Below are 18,882 nucleotides of genomic sequence, written 5' to 3'. Positions count from 1 at the left end.
GGCATGGGGCAAATATCTGAGAACTGCAAGGTAAATATTAATTACAAGCTAATTGGGAAAGAAGACTAGAATTGGAATATCAATGAATTGTTGATGAACTTACCATGTTCTGCCCCTCTGGGTATTTCCGAACTGGCATGCAGTACAGCCTAAAGCCCAACTGGACAGGGAGGACACACAGCTCCAGGAGGACGCTCATTCTCACTCAAGGAGCAGGAAAGGGAAACCCTAGTGCCCAGAGTGTGCAGGGCAAGCCTTGGCCCTTTCTTCCTCTTCGTTCTCGCACTCTAATCCCCGGGCAATCCCCAGGTGGCCTCAGTGACAGCAGAGGCAACGGGGACCGAGAGTGGCTTAAACCTCTGAGAGGCAACTCCCACTCTAAGAGGGGAACCGTGATCATCCCAAGAGGATGAGGCAAAACCTTGTTTCTTTTATCCTTTCTATCCTGCCGTCTGGTCCCCATGACAAGCATAGTCAAGGAAATGCATGACACAGTAAACCTGCAGCTTTTTGACTGGAGAGACCAAAAAGGGAATCCCAGGAAGGCAAAGAATCAGGGAAATCACAAAGACAGAGGAATTCAGGACAATGACCTCCAAGGTGTTTATGAACTCCTGGGCTTACACCCTGATCTATGCATCCATGGCTGATCCCAATCAATGCCAAGTGAAAGTGAAAGTGAAAGTGAAGTCACTCAGTCATGTCCCACTCAGCGACCCCACGGACTGTAGCCTACCAGGCTCCTCCATCCATGGGGTCTTCCAGGCAAGAATACTGGAGTGGGTTAAAGATGCTGAGAAATGAACACACAGCCTGCTGTCCAGATCTTACAGTGACAAATGGGTGGCACACGTTTGGGACGCATCTCAGTAACACTCAACGGCTTTGAAAATTTAACTGACATCAGAACGAAAGCACACAGAAGGCAGGCTGAAACTGCAGCATAAACTTCACTAGGCTGTCTGCCTGCTAAAATCAAAGTACCAACATTCAACACAGGATTTAGATAAGACCAAGATGGTGACTGCAGCCATGAAATTAAAAGACGCTTACTCCTTGGAAGAAAAGTTATGACAAACCTAGACAGCATATTGAAAAGCAGAGATGTTACTTTGCCGACTAAGGTCCGTCTAGTCAAGACTATGGTTTTTCCAGTGGTCACGTATGGATGTGAGAGTTGGACTGTGAAGAAAGCTGAGCGCCGAAGAATCGATGCTTTTGAACTGTGGTGTTGGAGAAGACTCTTGAGAGTCCCTTGGACTGCAAGGAGATCCAACCAGTCCATCCTGAAGGAGATCAGCCCTGGGTATTCTTTGGAAAGAATGATGCTAAAGCTGAAACTCCAGTACTTTGGCCACCTCATGTGAAGAGCTGACTCATTGGAAAAGACTGATGCTGGGAGGGATTGGGGGCAGGAGGAGAAGGGGACGACCGAGGATGAGATGGCTGGATGGCATCACCGACTCGATGGACGTGAGTTTGAGTGAACTCGGAGTTGGTGATGGACAGGGAGGCCTGGCATGCTGTGATTCATGGGGTCACAAAGAGTCGGACACAACTGAGCGACTGAACTGAACGGAACTGAACTGAGATGATGATTGAATGGGCACTAAATCCAAGAATATATGACCCTAAAATAGGAAAATGGGGATCTGGGGAAGGACTCAAGAAACACGGGGGAGAAGGCAAAGTGAAGATGGAGAAAGAAAGCAAAGTGTGTGGCCACAAGACATGGAAGTAAAGGGGTGCCTACGCTCCCCAGAATGTGGAGGACGGAAGAATGACTCCTCCCCTCAGAGTCCTGGGAGGAGGCGCCTTGCTTCCTTTCAGACCTCTAGTCCCCAGAACTCTAAGAAGGTGAGTTCCATTACCCAGCTTGCGGTAATGTTTTTATGACAACCACAGGAAACAAATACACTCAGCAAAACAAAGACAGCCACACTTAGACATATCATAATCAGACTGTTTAAAATTAGAAAAAAGAAAAGTTCTTCAAAGCACAGACAGAAAGAAGTAACACGGAGTCAACACAGGAACAAGAATTGGAATGAATGTTAATTTCTCATTAGAAGCCATTTAGGCCAGAAGACACTGGAGCAATGTTTAAAAACTGCTAGAAGAAAAGAACCATCAGCCCAGAATCTTATATCCAATGAGAGTATCCTTCAGGAACAAAAATGAAAATGAAGTACATAAAATATACTAAGAAACTTTCACTGCCATCAGATCGTCTCTAAAATAATGCTAAAGGAAATTCTTCAGAGACAAGAGAAACTGTGCCAGAGGAAAACGAAAGGAAAGCAACAGGAACAGTAAATATTAGGTAAATGTGATGGACTATTCTGCTCTTCCTGAGTCTTTAAAATTTATTTAAGGCCTGCAAGTAAAACTGTATTATGAAAAAATTGTAAAATAATTTTTCATTGTCTGGTAGTGTTTTTTTTAACATATATATATAATATATGATAACTATCATATAAAGGGAAGAGCTATATGATAATAAAGTTTCTATATCTCACTTCAGTGGGAAAATACTGTTTTTAAATACACTAAAAAAACTGCAGTTCCTAGAGCAACCAGTCCTCCCCCCTCCCCATACATAAACTGTACAAAAATATAATATCATAATAAAATGGATATTAAAAACATCCAAAGAGCCCCAAGTATGAAGGAAAGAGGAAACAGATAAAACAAAACACAACCAAAAAAAAACAGCAAAGGAAACAAAGAGAAAAGCAAATCACGCAATGGTGGTCCTAATCCAGACATATTAAATATAAACGGTCTAAGCACACCAATTAAAGACAGACATTATAAGAGTATATAAAAATGTAGACACTCACTTCAAATAGTTAAAAGGAAAAAGTTAGAAAAAGATATACCATGCAAATATAATCAAAAGAAAGCTAGAGCGTCTTTGATTACAATCAAAGTAAACTTCAAGGTAAAGACAACTGCAAGGGATAAAGAGGGACATTACATAATCATAAAGAGTCAATTCTCCAAGAAGACAACAATCCTGAATGCAAATGCACTGAAAGAGCTTCAAAATACACGAAGCAAACAATTTTACATAACCTTTCCAGAAATATCACACACCAGATGACTATTCAGACCCTACTCTCAGGAAGACCAACTGTAATGACAGAGAACAGGCTGGCGGCTGCTGGGCTGGGGGTGGGGGTGTCCATAGAGGCCTAGCATAAGCAAGCTTTTCTGGATAATGAACTCTTCTGTATTCAGACTGCGGGGATGGTCACATGCATCTATATATATGTTAGAAAAAACACAGAGCTCTGCAGCAAACAAAAAAGGGTCAACTTTACCATATGCAAATTGTGAAAATAAAATTAGATGAAAAGAAAAAACAAGAGAGAGAGAGCAGGTATTGAAATCAGATTCACTTGAATTTGAATCCTCTTTCTGCACTAGTTGGACAACCTTTGTTTGGCAAGCTGGTATTTCTCAGTCTTGGTTTCCTCACCAGTACAGGGAGCACTGGGGGTACCTACCTCAGAGCACTGCAAGGAGCACCAGACTAAGGAACCAGAGAGCATGTCTTACTCTTAGCCTGCTGCCCAATACTAAGTAGGCTGTAAATATGCCTTTATCCTATCATCATCACTGCTTTTCAGGAATCCTTTCCATTATGAGAAATTCCATCACTCATTTGTTCTGTGACAAATTGTACTGCAAACAAAAGAGGGGTGGGAAAATCTTAAGACTGCCAGATATTCTGATAGCTGATTGTGCCTCTCATATGTAATCTTTGGGCTTCCCCAAGTGGCTCAGACGGTAAAGAATTTGCCTGCAATGCTGGAGAACCAGGTTCGATCCCTGGGTCAGGAAGACCCTCTGTAGAAGGGCATGGCAACCCACTCCAGTATTCTTGCCTGGAGAATTCCACGGACAGGGAAGCCTGGCGGGCTACAGTCCATGGGGTTGCAAAGAGTTGGTCATGACTGAGCAACTTTCACTTTTTTCTACAAGTAATCTTTCGCACGATTCAACTCAGATTGATGCCTTAGGTGACTTTAGTGCTTCAATTTCCAACACTATAAAAAACCGGACTAGTGACAGTTTCACTCAGGTAAGTTTTCAAAAATTAGAAAAAATATGTTCAAAAGACATTGTCTAGAAAACAAAACAGATGGCACCCATTATCTTTCATTCCAGTGAATTCTAAGAACTATTATAATTATTTTGATATCTGGATCTTGGGTAGACAATCATAATAGAGTTTCTAATGATTGGCTGATCACTGTTTTATGGTTCCCCAGAGACTCTTTTTTAAAACTAAAGATTCCTGCTATTGAATCAGAGTTTCTGGGGTCTAGCCATTTTACTTTTTAATAGCTACTCATGTGATTTTTATGCACCTTGACGTATGAGATCCATGAAACCAAGAGCAGCTATTAGCTAGGATTTGATCTCTGTGTGGTTTTATACATTTTTTTTTGTAATGGGATTTCATGTATATGGTCAATCTTTCCCAACAAGATTTTCAGGATAAAGGAAAATAGAATCAGCTACTTCAGACCACATGATTTACTAAGCAACTTCGCTGGAGTGCTGCCTACATTTCAGCAATTACTTGCACCACAGAAGTCAATACCAGAAGGCGTCAAGTTAAGGTAGTGACCCAACCTGGAGGTTCAAACGATAGCACGTGAATCTTTCCTTTCTCTCTTCTACCCTTACACACTTTTCCCCCTCTTTTTCTCCCTAGTTTGATTCTCCTTTCTCTTCTCCTCCCTCTGCACCTCTTCTTTTTAACACAGAAAAGTGACTAAAAAATATCTAAGTCCAATGACATAAAAATACAGCTAAGACACGCTGTTGTATGAAAAACAAAAGAAAGTTTTGAAATAGTATGTACAGTATGCTGCCCTTCATTTAATAAAGGAGAAAAATAACTCATATTCCTATTTACATAAAGATCCTTTGGAAGAATAAATAAGAAACTGACAGAGGGGTTCCCTGGGTGGAAACAGGTATGACCCAAGGGAAGGCAACAGGCAGGATAGGAGTGGGGTAAGATCGAGTATTGTCCTTGTACATCTTTTTATACTGCTTTGATATCTGAAACATGGAGATGTATTGCCTATTACCTGAAATACATATATGTAATAGGGAAAAAGAGAATATAGGCCTTGGCGGAAGGCAAATCTAACTTCTGCTTATTTTTTTTGCTGTTTATCTACTCCATCCTGCCTCTTCTTAACGTTAGGTAACCATGCTTTGTTTAGGCTCTTATGCATTTTTCTTATATTTCTTTATGCAAAGAGAGGCAAATATTAGCATATATTATTTCCCACTTTCTTACACAAATGCAACAGAGTATATACAAACTGCTTTGCATCTTTTCTCACTTAATAATAAATACACTGGTGACCGTCCCTCACGTTGAGGGCCTACTTTTTTTCCCCAGCAGCGTAATACAGTGTGTAGACGTTTATTTAATTATTCCCCAAACTGAAGGGTATTTGAGTTGTTTCCAATTATTATCTATTGCACAAATGTTGTCAAGAACAACTGACTTTCTTTTGCATAAGTGAGCATAAATACCTAGAAGTGAGATTGCAAGTCCAAAGGTACATTTATAATTTTAAATACATTTATAATTTTAACAGAAATTGCCATGTGCCCCTAATAAGAACTGCACAATTTTGTTATAGTATTTGTCTCTCCACAGTCAACAAAGCACGTTAACAAACATGCACAGACTTATGCCAATCTGTGAGGTTAAAAAATAGTCTTACTGCATTTTAACTTATACTTCTATAACTGTAAGTAAGGCTGAGCATCACTGAGCAAAAATATGTTTTTAGACCCATTTGTATTTCTTTTTTGGTAAACTATCAGTTCACCAGACCTGCTAGTTAGTTGGTATATGAACTTGGGTAAGTTCTATTCCCTAAATCTCAGGCTTTTTTCCTATAAAATGGGAATAATGATAACAGCACTGATTCAAGAACTATTGCGAAGATTAAATGAAATAAAAACAGCTCAGCAAAGTGTCTCCCACATAGCGAGTGCTCTGCAATCTGTGTGGCCATTTCTGTTCCTCTCACTGTCAATACATTTTTCCTACCTCCTGTTACCACTGGAAAAAAAAAAAAAGAGAAACAGGATTTATTGAATGCTTTTTATGTACAGAATGCTATCCTGGGAGGTACATACAGCATTTCACAGAATCTTTGTAAGAAGCCTAGAGAGGATTCTTGGAAGAAAAATGAAGGCTCATGCTGGTCAAGTTTCTCGTTCAAGGTCACACAGCTACTAAGAAACAGTACTGAAAGTCCAAATCAGTTATGTCAGATCCCTAGTGAAAATGAACGCGTTAGTTGCTCAGTCCTGTCTGACTCTTTCCAACCCCATGGACTGTAGTCTGCCAGGCTCCTCTGTCCATGGAATTCTCTAGGCAAGAGTACTGGAGTGGGTTACCGTGCCCTCCTCCAGGGGATCCTCCTCACCCAGGGACTGAACCTGGGTCTCCAGCATCTCAGGTGGCTTCTCTACCATCTGAGCCACCAGGAGTAGCACTGAAATTCTGAACCAGTTCTGTCAGGTTCCTAAGTCCCCACCTTTTCTATTATGTCATGTTCTCTTAACGATGAGGAATGAGACTGAATTAGTTCTGGAGTATTACTGACATACTTACAGGGGTGTTTCTGTGTTTTCCAAGGCTAGCAGATCCACCTGTGTATTAATACTAGGTTTGAAGTTGTTTGGTACAACCGGACTCAGAGAGCTGAAATCTAGAACACAAAATGTACTTGTTAAGCTTTAAAACATTTTGTCCATCAATTCTGTTGGATTTTCCACCGCCACCATCAAATGAAAGAGACTGAGATAGTTTTGTCACCATAAAATCATGTTATTTCCTCAAACAAAAATTAAAAAACATTTATGGCAACTGGAAAGAGAGAAATTCCCTGTCATAAAAAGAGGATGCTGTGAAGGTAACAAACATTATTATATTGGGTTTTCTAAAATCCTAGGCTGACTCAGAATTTAAGGGATTTTATGTCTTTTCCTGTGAAGCACAAAAGTAAAAAGCTGTGGTATACACAGAGTTCTACTCTCACCTCTCCATAATCCATTAAGTTTCCATAATCATGACATAACCCAAAGAGAATAATTATTTTCCCCCTTTGAAAACACTGATAAAAACTTGAAAACTCTTCAATATAATAGATTCCAAACATCCCACTGGTCTAAGAAAGCAGCCAACATTTTAGAAATGAGGGAAATTTTAAGAAAACCACAAATTGAATAATATTGAATATTTTGATTCTAAAATCTTGCTAACATAAATGGCAAACAAACTCATTTTAACTTGGCAGAAAATTCTGGACTTCAGGATTTTTCATCATGTTTGGTGGTAGTTTAGTCACTAAGTTGTGTCCGACTCTTGCGAACCCATGGACTGAAGCCCGCCAGGCTACTCTGTCCATGAGATTCTCTAGGCAAGAATATTGGAGTGGGTTGCCATTTCCTTCTCCAGGGGATATTTCCATTACAGGGATGGGACCCAGGTCTCCTGCATTACAGGCAAATTCTTTACCAACTGAGCTTCGAGGGAAGCCCCCATTTTACTTTGTAATTTACCAAAACTTTTTGGGAAGGATAATAGGAGGTAACAAATAAATTAGACAAATAGGTAACCCTAAGCTTACAGTGCAACATCATCCTTTACTTTCACAAAAACCCATTAATGCAACTCACTTAGTAGGAAAGTCTCCAGAGTTGGGTGGCTAAGAAGTAACAGAACTGGACTGGTGGATTTCAACTTGGACTTCTCTGACTCAAAAACCTGTGATTTATCCTCTACATTTCACCTCATGAGGCCTCATAATTCCTGATTTTCTCTATCTGTATCAAATATTCCCTTACCTGATGCTGTAGTATGGCAGAGAAACCCAAAGATAATAGTGAATGGGTTCAGAGTACGTCTAAATGTTGGCCATGGAGTTGAACAAGCTCTGTAAGTAGGCCAGGTGAACTCCAAGCCAGTGGGGTGGGTTTCAAGGACTCCTCCCCTCGACACATCCCATTCCTGTACTGCATACGACCTATCCACTGGCCAAGAAGTAACTACATCTCCTGATACAGTTCTCTGATACTCAGATTGACTTCAGTCCTTCTCAAGCTGCATTTAATCAAGAAACTAAGGAGAACTGTTTCACATCACGCTCTTCTGCTGGTCTGAAAAGACCCACGTGCTTATTTACTTAAGTCTGAAAGCTGAGCGTTCAGGGTGCTGACTTCTCCCAGGGTGGTCCTAGGCATCGGAAGGCTGGGACTCAGGTCAAGGAGATCCGAGGATGGGGCAGAAGGCTCACTGGTAGTCTGAAAACAAAGCAAACAAAACACAATTTAGAAAAACCTGCATCAGGCAGTTGATCATGGCTTTCTCCCCAGAGACTGTCCTTTGGAAAAAGAAAGATCTTATTTTGGAGGTATCCTGGGAGAGAATTCTCCATCCCATTGGCAACACCAACATGGCTTCCCTGCTTAGTTAGAGAATCTTCTTCCGAGCTCTTATCAATAACTCAATGAGTCATTAAGGCAAATACTCTGTACTACTAAAACATCCCAAATCATTAATGCATATTTCTTCTTTTTTAAGACTTGTTTTAGGTAAGCTTTGCTCCTTACCATACAATTTACACCATTTTCAATTGTTTATTTTATAACATTTCTGTTTACTTACATTGGCATCTTCCCTCTGGCCCTTATTTTGCTCTAAAATCCTTTGTTGGTTTCGAGTAAACCTGTTTGAATTAACAAAATGCAAGTATTTAAAAGAAAACATATGAAAATGCTGTAATATTTAACAAATTATTAATATGCAAATATTCACCAATAATCAACTTCATTCATAATCAATTCCCAATAAAGTACTTTAATAACTTTTCCCCAGTTCTATGAGAAAATGGACAAATATTATAAACATTAATAATTCAATCACCAAGTTTTATGGTCTTTATTAACATTATGTATTTCCTTGTACTATTTTTTTTCTGTACGTTAATCTATTTTAAACTTTGTTGAAATTATATTTATATAATTCAGTATCATAATTCCATTATGTTGACATCATTTTTCTAGTTATTCAGAAATACAATGTTTAGTTGTTGTATACTTTACCTTATGAAAATATCAGAAAGTGAGAGTGAAGTTACTCAATCGTGTCCAACTCTTTGTGACCCCATAGACTGTAGCCTACCTTAGACTGTAGCCTACAGGCCTCTCCATCCATCGGATTTTCCAGGCAAAAGTACCAGAGTGGGTTGCCATTTCCTTCTCCAGGGGATCTTCCTGACCCAGGGATCGAACCTGGGTCTCCTGCATTGCAGGCAGATGCTTTACCTTCTGAGCCACCAGGGAAGCCCGTGAATATATCACATACTTAAATATTCTCCTTATTCCCAAATATGCTTCCAATTTTGCCAAAATTATCAAAAGTTACCATTCTACATAAAATTCACATACAGTTAACATATTTTCATTGTTTAATCTTCATTTTTATAAGATGCTTGGCACCCAAAAATATTGACCTTTTACAACTTTGTTTTAATTTTACACTGTTCCTACTTTACTGTGGGTAAAGAAGGAGCAGTGAAACAAATCAATAAGAGTTTTAAGACCATACATATGGCCCTCAGTTGTCCAGCTACTCACAGAGAATAGTAATGTTTGAGCCATTTCCTCAGAAAGCTATTTTAAACAGCAAGATACGGGAAGATAGGTAATACAGGTGGATGAATGTGGATATGCTTTGCAAACTAACAGCTGCCTTAGAAACACACAGCATTACTATTATGACACATCAATTCCATGAACCTAAACACTTTGAAGGCTAAAAGCTTACACTAAGTTAGAATATGGCTTAGACTTAAGGATTTTCCCTATTCTAACACACAGGCTTTTATTCCATTTACTAATGGCACTGGCTTCTTACGTGCTACCAAGTTATGTGCAAGGTATGACCAAACCTCACAAATCAAGCCTTGAGTAACAAATTTCTGTTTCCTTATTTGCACAACTATTCCCTGGATGTAACGAGTGGAAACCTTTGGAGATTCTGGAACAGAATGAGTGTATTTTGCCTGTGGGATGGATGTGAATCTTTAAGGAACAGAGCGCAGACGTTGGTAAGCAGAGTCATCCCCCCACCAAGACATCCACATAGTAAATCAATGGAACAGTGAGTATGTCAGGTTAGGGGGCACATGGCCTGAAGGTTGCTAGGGAGACTGTCCTGGACTGTAAGCCCAGTGTAATCAGGAAGGCCCTTAAATGTGGACAGGGAGACAGAAGAAGGAAGCAGAAGGGATAAAACGCGAGAAGGACCCAGCCAGACAATGCCAGCTTTGAAAACGGAGCAAAGAGCTCAGGAGCCAGGGAAGATGGCATCAACTGCATGCTGCAGGGAAACGATGCTCCTCTAAAGCCTCCAAGAAGAAACAAAGCCCTGGTCCAAAAGTCAATCAGAAAAAGCTGTTCACAGAAGTAACCCACTCTCCTAACATCAAGACCAAATAAACACACATTCCTCCTCAGAGGAAGCTTTTCGTAAGTGGTCCTATGGTTTGCAATAAAAGAACTCTTCAAAATGAAAACCAGGAGTCGGCACCCAACTGAAAACCGTATGGTTTTCCTCAGACATCTTCCGACTTAGAAAGATTTACAACAAAGCAAATGAAGGGTGAGGACCCTGAGAGGCTGCTGAGGGGAAGAGAGTTGGGCCGCAGGGCTCACGTCTGCCCCTGGGCGCCCCACCACGTCTGCGCAGAACGGCTGCTGGCTCTCACGGTGAGACTCAGGGGAAGCCTGTTCCACAGCTGTGCGTCCACTTCTCTGATTTTCTTGGTTCATTACTGATCAGCGGGGGAAAGTCCAGACCATAATTCAGAAGACTCAGTGGGACAAGAAGAGGAGGAGGACAAGAAATGAACAAATTAACGAGCTAGCACCGGCTAGGTGCTTTCACCTACATTATCACATTTAATTCTCAAAAACAAAGTAAACAAGCCCTTTCCAAACAGGCAGCAGTATTCCCTTTAATAAACAGGGGAAAACCCAAGTCATAAAAAGCCAAGCAATCTGTCCAGAATGGACAGCAGAGTTTGAAGCCGGGCCTGTTTACCTCTTTCCCTTGGTCACACCAGTCTCCTTCTCCATCAGCTGGTGGGAGACAGGGCTACTAACTCCAGAAAGGCTCAGCAAAAACGGTTCCCCTAAGGGCGTCTTGAAATGTCACTTTGAGGAAAACCTCTGGAATTCAGTGAATAGGGGCCACATAAGGGAAAACTGTCCTACCCAAATGCCAGTACAGTCCCTATTCCAAACAAAGATCTAGGAGCAGTTTGGGGATCTTTAGAGGCCCAGGAAGGCCTAGGGACAGGTTTGGGAAGAGCCCAGGAGACTTGCCTGAAGCTGTTTGTATTCAGCACTTTACACGAAGACTGAGGAGAAAGCCACCTCAGTCAAAGCAGCTGCCCTGCCTGCCCCTCCCTGGGGACGGGTCCTGGAGCCCCCCTGCCCCAGGCCCGCTGTGCCCTGGCCTGCTCCTGATGCTGCCAGCGCCCCCCCGCCCACCATCCTCAGCTCAGACGGGACTTCCGCACAGAAGCTTCCCTGCCTTCTGACGTGCGCCAGGTCTGGCTGTTATTCTCAGCAAACAGACCTCTAATCAGTTCATCTATCCCACTTTCCAAGTGTGTGTGTGTGTAAATATATATATATATATATATATATATATATTATTGAAGGTGTTTTCCTGACTATAGGCTTGACTACAGATTATAATAGATTATAACATTGTTACTTTGATGAATACATAAATGACTTGGAAACAACTTAAACACCTAACAAGTGAACTATGAGAGAAGAATGGACTATTAAGGAACTATTAAAAATAATGGTTTAGCCAAAGCATTTAAGAACATAGGGTACACAAATACAGTGAAGAAATCAAGGCAGAAACAAAAGGATATGTTCTTTATATAATCATGACTATAAAACAAGTTTACAAAAAAACTAAAATGTTAGAAACCTGTATCCACAGGTTCTTTATCTGTGGATTCCACATCCAAGGATTCAACCAACCTCAAACTGAAAATATTTGAAAAAGAAAAAAAAACAAATCCCAGAAAGTTCTAAAAATGAAACTTGAATTTGCCACGCACCAGCAACTACTTACATAGCATTTACATTGTATTTACAACTATTTACATAGCATTTACATTTATTAGGTATTATAGGTAATCCAGAGATGATTTAAAGTGTACAGGAGGATGTACATTAAAGTGTACATGTAACCTATGCATTGGTTACCTTTAAAAACTACACCATTTTACATAAAGGACTAGAGAATCTGTAGATTTTGGTGTTGCTAGGGGCAGAGGTTCCTGGAATCAATCCCCTACTGATATGGAGGGAAGACTGTATTTAAAATTTTTGCTGTCATTCTTTTCTGAATAGAATTGTTTTTTAAAGTTCATGTTCATATACAGATGACCCTCCCTGCTCTGACTTTGTCTAGACTATCTCCTCTTCTCGCTACCATTTCCATGTGATTCTCCACCTCAAACTTAGGGCAAACCTCACTTTCACGACAACGGTCAGCTTGTACCACTGGCCTGTTTGAGAGCCAATGACGTGCGCAGTGCAGACGTCTGGTGATTCAGATCCAGGCTCTGTTCACAGGTCAGCGTGGCACTGCCCACAAATGCCTCTCGCACTGCCCAGGTCCCGCTCATTCCTGCAAGCCGTATCACACACTCCTGGAAGAGCAGGACCAGAACTCCCTGCCCTGAAAGGCAAGCACCTGTGTCCAAACATGTTCTCTATCTTTCTGAGAGCCCACCGCCAGGCACTCTGAGAATGCTGAGCCCTGGAGGACGGTCAGAGAGGGTGCCCACTGCTCACCTCTCACACCCAAGGATGGCATTATTCAAGTCCTCGTTCACTTGAATCAGCTCAGCAGTGACATCTTCATTCTCCACCACCACAAGCAGGTCCATGATCCTCTCCTGCATCTCCCGACCCGTCTTATACAGTTTCTGTCAAAGAAGGAGAGAGATTTCTTCTTTCATGCTAAAAACCAACTCATTTGCCCTTCTGAACGACTGCAACCAAGGCTTCTCTGGTGGCTCAGACAGTAAAGAATCTGCCTGCAATACAGGAGACCCAGGTTCAATCCCTGGGTCAGGAAGATCCTCGGGAGAAGGGAATGGCTACCCACTCCAGTATTCTTATCTGGAGGATGCCATGTACAGAGAAGCTACAGTCCACGAGGTTGCAAGGAGCTGGACATGACTGAGCGATTAGCCCTATCCCTTTCCCTTTCATACTACTGTGACCACTTCCACGTGAGTCACCTATGGGAGATTACCAAAGTATTTAGCTATGGACAGCTCATCCTTTCTCTGTCAGAAGGACATCAGAACAGTGTTTTCCTCTAAAAATCAAATAGGGATCATAAAGACAATAATGTATTATACAGTGCTATAACACTGGACTAGAAATTAGAACTGGTGTATAGGAATTCTAGGTTTGTGGCTTGTTAACTATGCTATGGCAGGAAAAATAATCACTTGCTTTCTAAATCTCAGTTTACTTACTTGATAAGTAAAAAATACACTACTTGCCATACACATCTACCTCAAGGGGTGACATAAAAATCAAATGAGATGTGTATAATGAGGAACTCTATAACTGTAAAGCACAGCATAAAACATAAAGTGCTGTTGTTATTTGTGGTAATGGAAGAAAGAAGTAGTTAAAATGCATTTACAGTGTATAATTTTCCTGTTATGTTTTACTTAAAGATGTAAAGTTTATAGTTACAACATTACATTCTAAGGTAAACTGAACCTGGATTAAAAAACTAGTCATCAATCCCATCTTTATTTAGATGGCCTGGAATCACTATTATATAAGATTCCACTCCCCAAACCAGCTTTTTCTCAGAAGCACCAGAAGCACCTACAAGCAGACTTACTGATTCAGAACTGCCGAGACTGAGAGTTTGGGAATTCACATTTTTTAATAAGCATCTTAGTGTTTCTCATGTACACAGATATTTGAAAACTGCTATCTTAAAACTGGGGGCTTCACAGGTGGCTCAGTGGTAAAGAATCTGCCTGTCAATAAAGGAGATGCAGGAGACACGGGTTTGATCCCTGGGTTGGGAAGATCCCCTGGAGAATGAAATGGCACTCCACTCAGTATTCTTGTCTGGAAAATCCCATGGACAGAGGAGTCTGGTAGGCTACAGGCCGTGGGGTCACAGAGAGTCAGATGGGAATGAGGAACTGAGCACACACATCTTTCAACTTCATTTCTCTTAGGCAAACCCTCAATGAGCCTGAGGAGCATAAGACTGATACTAATATTCCTTAAAGTCCACCGTGGCCAGAATTTGTCCACGTCATAGTACATTGCTGTCTGAACCACCACAGAAGGCCAACAGTACATCAGCATCAGGCAAAAACACAGGGACATTCCCCTTTCAAAATGAAAGCAGCAGAGCTGGCTGAATGGTAGCACTATTTATTACATTATCCAATCTTTCCCCTCCTGAAAAACCGACCTGCTGAAAAGCTTACACTTTACAAAACCATTTAGCATCTCAAACAGTCTATCACAAGATTTCCAACAGGATATCTCTAAATAAATCAAGCCACTACTAGCTGGCATTTAGACTCAGAGGTAAAGGCTATCCCATCTCCACAGAATCTTAACAAAAATGTTAAGACAGGAGAAAAGGGAAAGGGAAAAAAAAAAAGTGAAACAGAGAGATATCAGACTGGGTTTTCATACTCATATTGTACAACTAAAAAACTGGCCACATTCCCAGTGATGTGGTAACTGGCAGCAGCAGTTGACGAACTTTTTCTTAAAGGTTCAGATACCAAATAGCGCTTGCTTTGTTGACCACATGGTCTGTGTGGCAACTACCCAACTCGGCCCTGGTGCAGGCAACCGCGGACAACATGTAAACACACGGCTGCGGCCATATCCTCATGGAACAGAGTCAGGTGGCGGCTGAGCGTGACTCACACATGGTCCCGTGGGAAAGAGCAAACAAAAAGACTAGACTCGGCGGACCTAAGGCCTCTCCCGTCTGCATACCTGATACGGGGCAGGGTCTGGTTAACATTTAGCCTCAGTTTACTTTCTCATCTATAAAGCAAGGCTAACAACCATCATGCAGGGTTGCTGTAAGGACAGAAAATGGTGTGGCTGAAACCCCGCTGCGGGACTTCCCTGGTGGCACAGTGGATAAGAATCTGCCTGCCAACACAGGGTACATGGGTGCGATCCCTTGTCCACAAAGGTCCCACGTGCCACGGAGCCTCTAAGCCCGTGTGCCACGACTACCGAAGCCCACACACCCAGAGCCTGCGGCCCACAGCAGGAGAAGGCACCTCCATGAGAAGTGCGTGCGCTGGGAGGAAGAGGAACACCCCCCACTGCTGCAGCAAGACACCCAACTCAGCCAGCTGAGCTGCTTCAAAGCAACGAAGACCCAGCTCAGCCAACAATAAATAAACAATTACAAATTAAAAAAAAAAATACACCACCACTCTGTCTGCAATACAGGGCAGTCAATGAATGTATCATGAATACCCAAGGAGGTATCACTAGCAGCTTAACTAGCTAACTAATACGTTCCTGTAATACCTGTGCCACTACCCAGCACCCGGTATTAAACAAAGGAAAAAACTAAGAACAGCTTTTGCTGCAACGCCATGAGGAATGAGAACTTTTCCTCTTTCTGCATTAGCATGCAGAACAGTTCGTCTTCTTGCTCTCTGGCAGCCTTGCTAGAACAATGTCATGATCAAGGAAATACAATGGCTGTTAGATGCCTGTGACAAAAATGTAGAAACTGATTTGAAATGAATTTGCAGCCAACATCAATAGCCCCTCGTCATGGGAAGACCATCCCTTTGCCCTCTCAAGAGACAGATGGAATGGAGACATGAAAGGAACACCACATTTCTCAGCAGGTTTGCAAAGCAGAATCTGAAAAACTTCTTCAAAAGCCGGCCCGCTCTGATCTTTGCAACTGATGTCTGTCTCGGAAAAAAGTCAAGCCACCTGGAAACGGTGCAGATCAAGCACCATGAACCAAAAGGACGGGTCAGAAGCCTCACCCCCAGCAGGCTCTCCCAGAGCTCTGGATGTGGGGAACCAGGGGGAGGGAGTCCAAACACAGAGGCACAGCTGCTGTCGCAAGAGCCCGTCACGGGGGCCCTGGGATTGCCTCACTTCGGGCCATATCAAAGCAAAGGCAGGCTGCTAAGCCAAAGGGGATGTAACAATCATCTCAAAAGTCTTGGGAGTGAAACAAAAAGGAGCTCACCTAGAGCTGCCTCTTCTGACGTCCAGATGGCTCCCACTCTTCCACACAGCACTTGGGAGTTTAGGAAGAAGATTCTGTCACACTTTTCAACTCCAAATGCAACTGCCCCACATCTACCAACACAGGGCAACTCCATTAAAAAAAGTGAAGTATCTGAACATATCCTTTGAGAAAGTAATAGCGGGCAGAAAGGCATTTGCTTGCAAGCCTTCTCTGGGAACAGTATGTCCAGCCCTCCTGCCATCACACATCTCCGCTCTCCAGGCCCTCCCACCCAGACAGCGAGAGGACCCAAGGCGATGCTGGCCACCTGGGTCAGCAAGTCAGTCCAGGTTCACAGTGAGAAGGGAGCGCTACACTGGATAGAATGAAGCCTCAGGAGGACAAGGGCTGTACTCCAGCCCTGTCGCTGCTGCCACTGCCATGGACAGATCATCACCTTCCTAAATACGCAGCCTCTGTAAAGGAAAGGGAGATGGTCCCAAAGGTATTGAAAGGGCCTTCCACTCTCAACACCTTACAAGCCTCTGAATGGGAAAGACAGTAAGTCACTAGAGCAAATGACTTTTTACCAGTTATTCTCACGGGACCAAATTTCAGATTCATATGATTTTAAACTTCTCTAATAAGTTAGAGTAAGACTTATTCTAGTTGTGCTTTTAAAATCTGGGCTCACTTTCTTCTACAGAAGACTAAAACATTCTCTTCTTTCACTGTCCTACCAGGTCAAGGCAAAAACCAAACTGGGAGCTCAGCCACTCACAGGCAAGAATAAGGTGATTCAGAGTTAATGCAAGACTAGAACATGCAATGTCGTTTCATTGCTGTGACCAGAACAGATATTTTAACTCATCACAACGCTCATTAGACTGGATGCACCCTCAGAATCTCAGCACACCATTTTGGCAAACGAAAAGAAATCTAGTCTCTGCCCCTTATGAAGTTTGAAGTCCTGCAGCAACAGAGTGGCTGGGAAATGTCTTTCACCAAAATAGTTCTATTGCCTAAGACTCTAACAAAGAGAAACGAGCTCTGAGAATTAGCAGGTCTTCAAGATCTAACTCTTCAGCATAGATTGGAAGAACAGATAGGGGGTTCCAAGTAAGTATATTGTTGGATTTCAGACAGAAGGAAACAGGCAGGGAACGCGTTTCAAATAAACAGAACAGCTGCGAGAATTTACGTGCCAACAGACAAACCAGGAAATGATTCCAAGTAGAGGCTGCTTTTTAACGGTAACAGATTGTACACACGACTGTGATGGCTGGTAAAGTATAAGAGCCAAGACATTTGTGAGTGGAGACTTTTCCTGTGGGCTGCACACCTTTTTGCCTTCCATCCACACGCTGCTCTGCTGAGTGCCCCAAGGCACCAGCCCCCTACCATCTTGCTTCTGATTGGCTCAGTGGACGGGACCCTTGGGGAGGAGACAGGAGAGCGCAGGGGGATGTGGCCAGGCTCCTTGTCATCGCCGGTCCTTCGGCCACAGACACCACTGCCCTCATGGCTGCCTGCCTGTGCGATTCTTCCCACTGGTTCTGGAAAAAGTTCCCTCTTGCCTATTTACACCTAGAGACAGCAGCTGACAGCCCAGGGTAACAAGCTAGCTCCTGTGGTTTCTCTGAACCCTGCGCTATCTCGCTAAATAAACAGTATCTTAATTTAATTCTTTTTAAATTACCCAAATGGAGCATGCCATCTGTTTGACCGATAAACCCTAGAAAGCACAAAAACAGAGCAATTTAAATATTATGGTAGCAACACAGGGTTAGACAAAGAGATCAAATCAGGAGAATAGCCTCTGGAAAGACATCCTTGCTCTGAAATATAGAATGTGATAAAGAGGTGTTTGTAATCAGTGGAGAAGGTATAAATTGTTAATAAAAGTCTTTCAGCCAGCCAGCTATAGAACTGAAAAAGATAAATGGAGGTAAAATCTCTAACTCAAACCAAGGATAAAAATTTTAATTTTAAACCACATAAAATTGAGGGGAAACCCATGGATGTATTAAAGATATCTTTGCTGAGTGATTGCATGGCTCAGCACTGCTTGGGAGCAGAACCCGAGTAGTAAACAAGGCGAGCCTGTGGAGCATCCCCTCCACCAGGCAAAGGCGGCTACACAAACGTGCAGGAAAAATCAGCAGGCTGGAGGGACGACATGTGGGCACCCCTGGGAAGTGGCTGACTTTACACTGGGGGCCAGGGAAGCCCCCCCGACGAGGTAATGTGCTAAGTTAGAAGGATGAGAAACAGCTGGCCGTTAGAAGACGCAGGAAGCACGAGAGTCAAGGGTGAAGCAGCTCCCCAGCAAGAACGAACTCTACATGTCCGGGAGCGGGAGGGTGGCCAGACCGAGGAGGGCACCTGTGCTATGGAAGGAAAGGCAGGAGGAGATGGGGAAAGGTTTTATGGCCACAGGAAGAAGGCTGGGTTTTATTCCCAGTGTAAAGGGAAGCCAATGGAGGGTTTCCAGCAACATGATCTGGTTTACC

At 42.5% G+C, this 18,882-nt stretch overlaps 1 protein-coding gene across 3 annotated transcripts in view; it reads right to left on the bottom strand.

The window, feature by feature from the left end:
• The window catches only part of TOM1L1 (target of myb1 like 1 membrane trafficking protein), a 61,514-nt gene that overhangs the window by 7,776 nt on the left and 34,856 nt on the right, over positions 1–18,882 (bottom strand). For all 3 annotated transcript variants that reach the window (XR_011259678.1, XM_069602522.1, XM_069602521.1), the window contains 4 exons: positions 12,943–13,076; positions 8,720–8,780; positions 8,238–8,355; positions 6,665–6,761 (listed from right to left, as the gene is read on the bottom strand). Coding sequence is in view for 2 of the 3 variants with exons in the window: in XM_069602522.1 (XP_069458623.1) it covers positions 6,665–6,761; positions 8,238–8,355; positions 8,720–8,780; positions 12,943–13,076 (410 nt within the window). In the remaining variant the exon portion in view is untranslated. The remainder of the gene's footprint in view (positions 1–6,664; positions 6,762–8,237; positions 8,356–8,719; positions 8,781–12,942; positions 13,077–18,882) is intronic.

This window comes from Ovis canadensis, chromosome 11 (assembly GCF_042477335.2).
Source record: "Ovis canadensis isolate MfBH-ARS-UI-01 breed Bighorn chromosome 11, ARS-UI_OviCan_v2, whole genome shotgun sequence".
NCBI lineage: Eukaryota > Metazoa > Chordata > Mammalia > Artiodactyla > Bovidae > Ovis > Ovis canadensis.
Note: the sequence above shows the minus strand (reverse complement) of the source record. Positions and strands in the feature narration are given on the sequence as shown.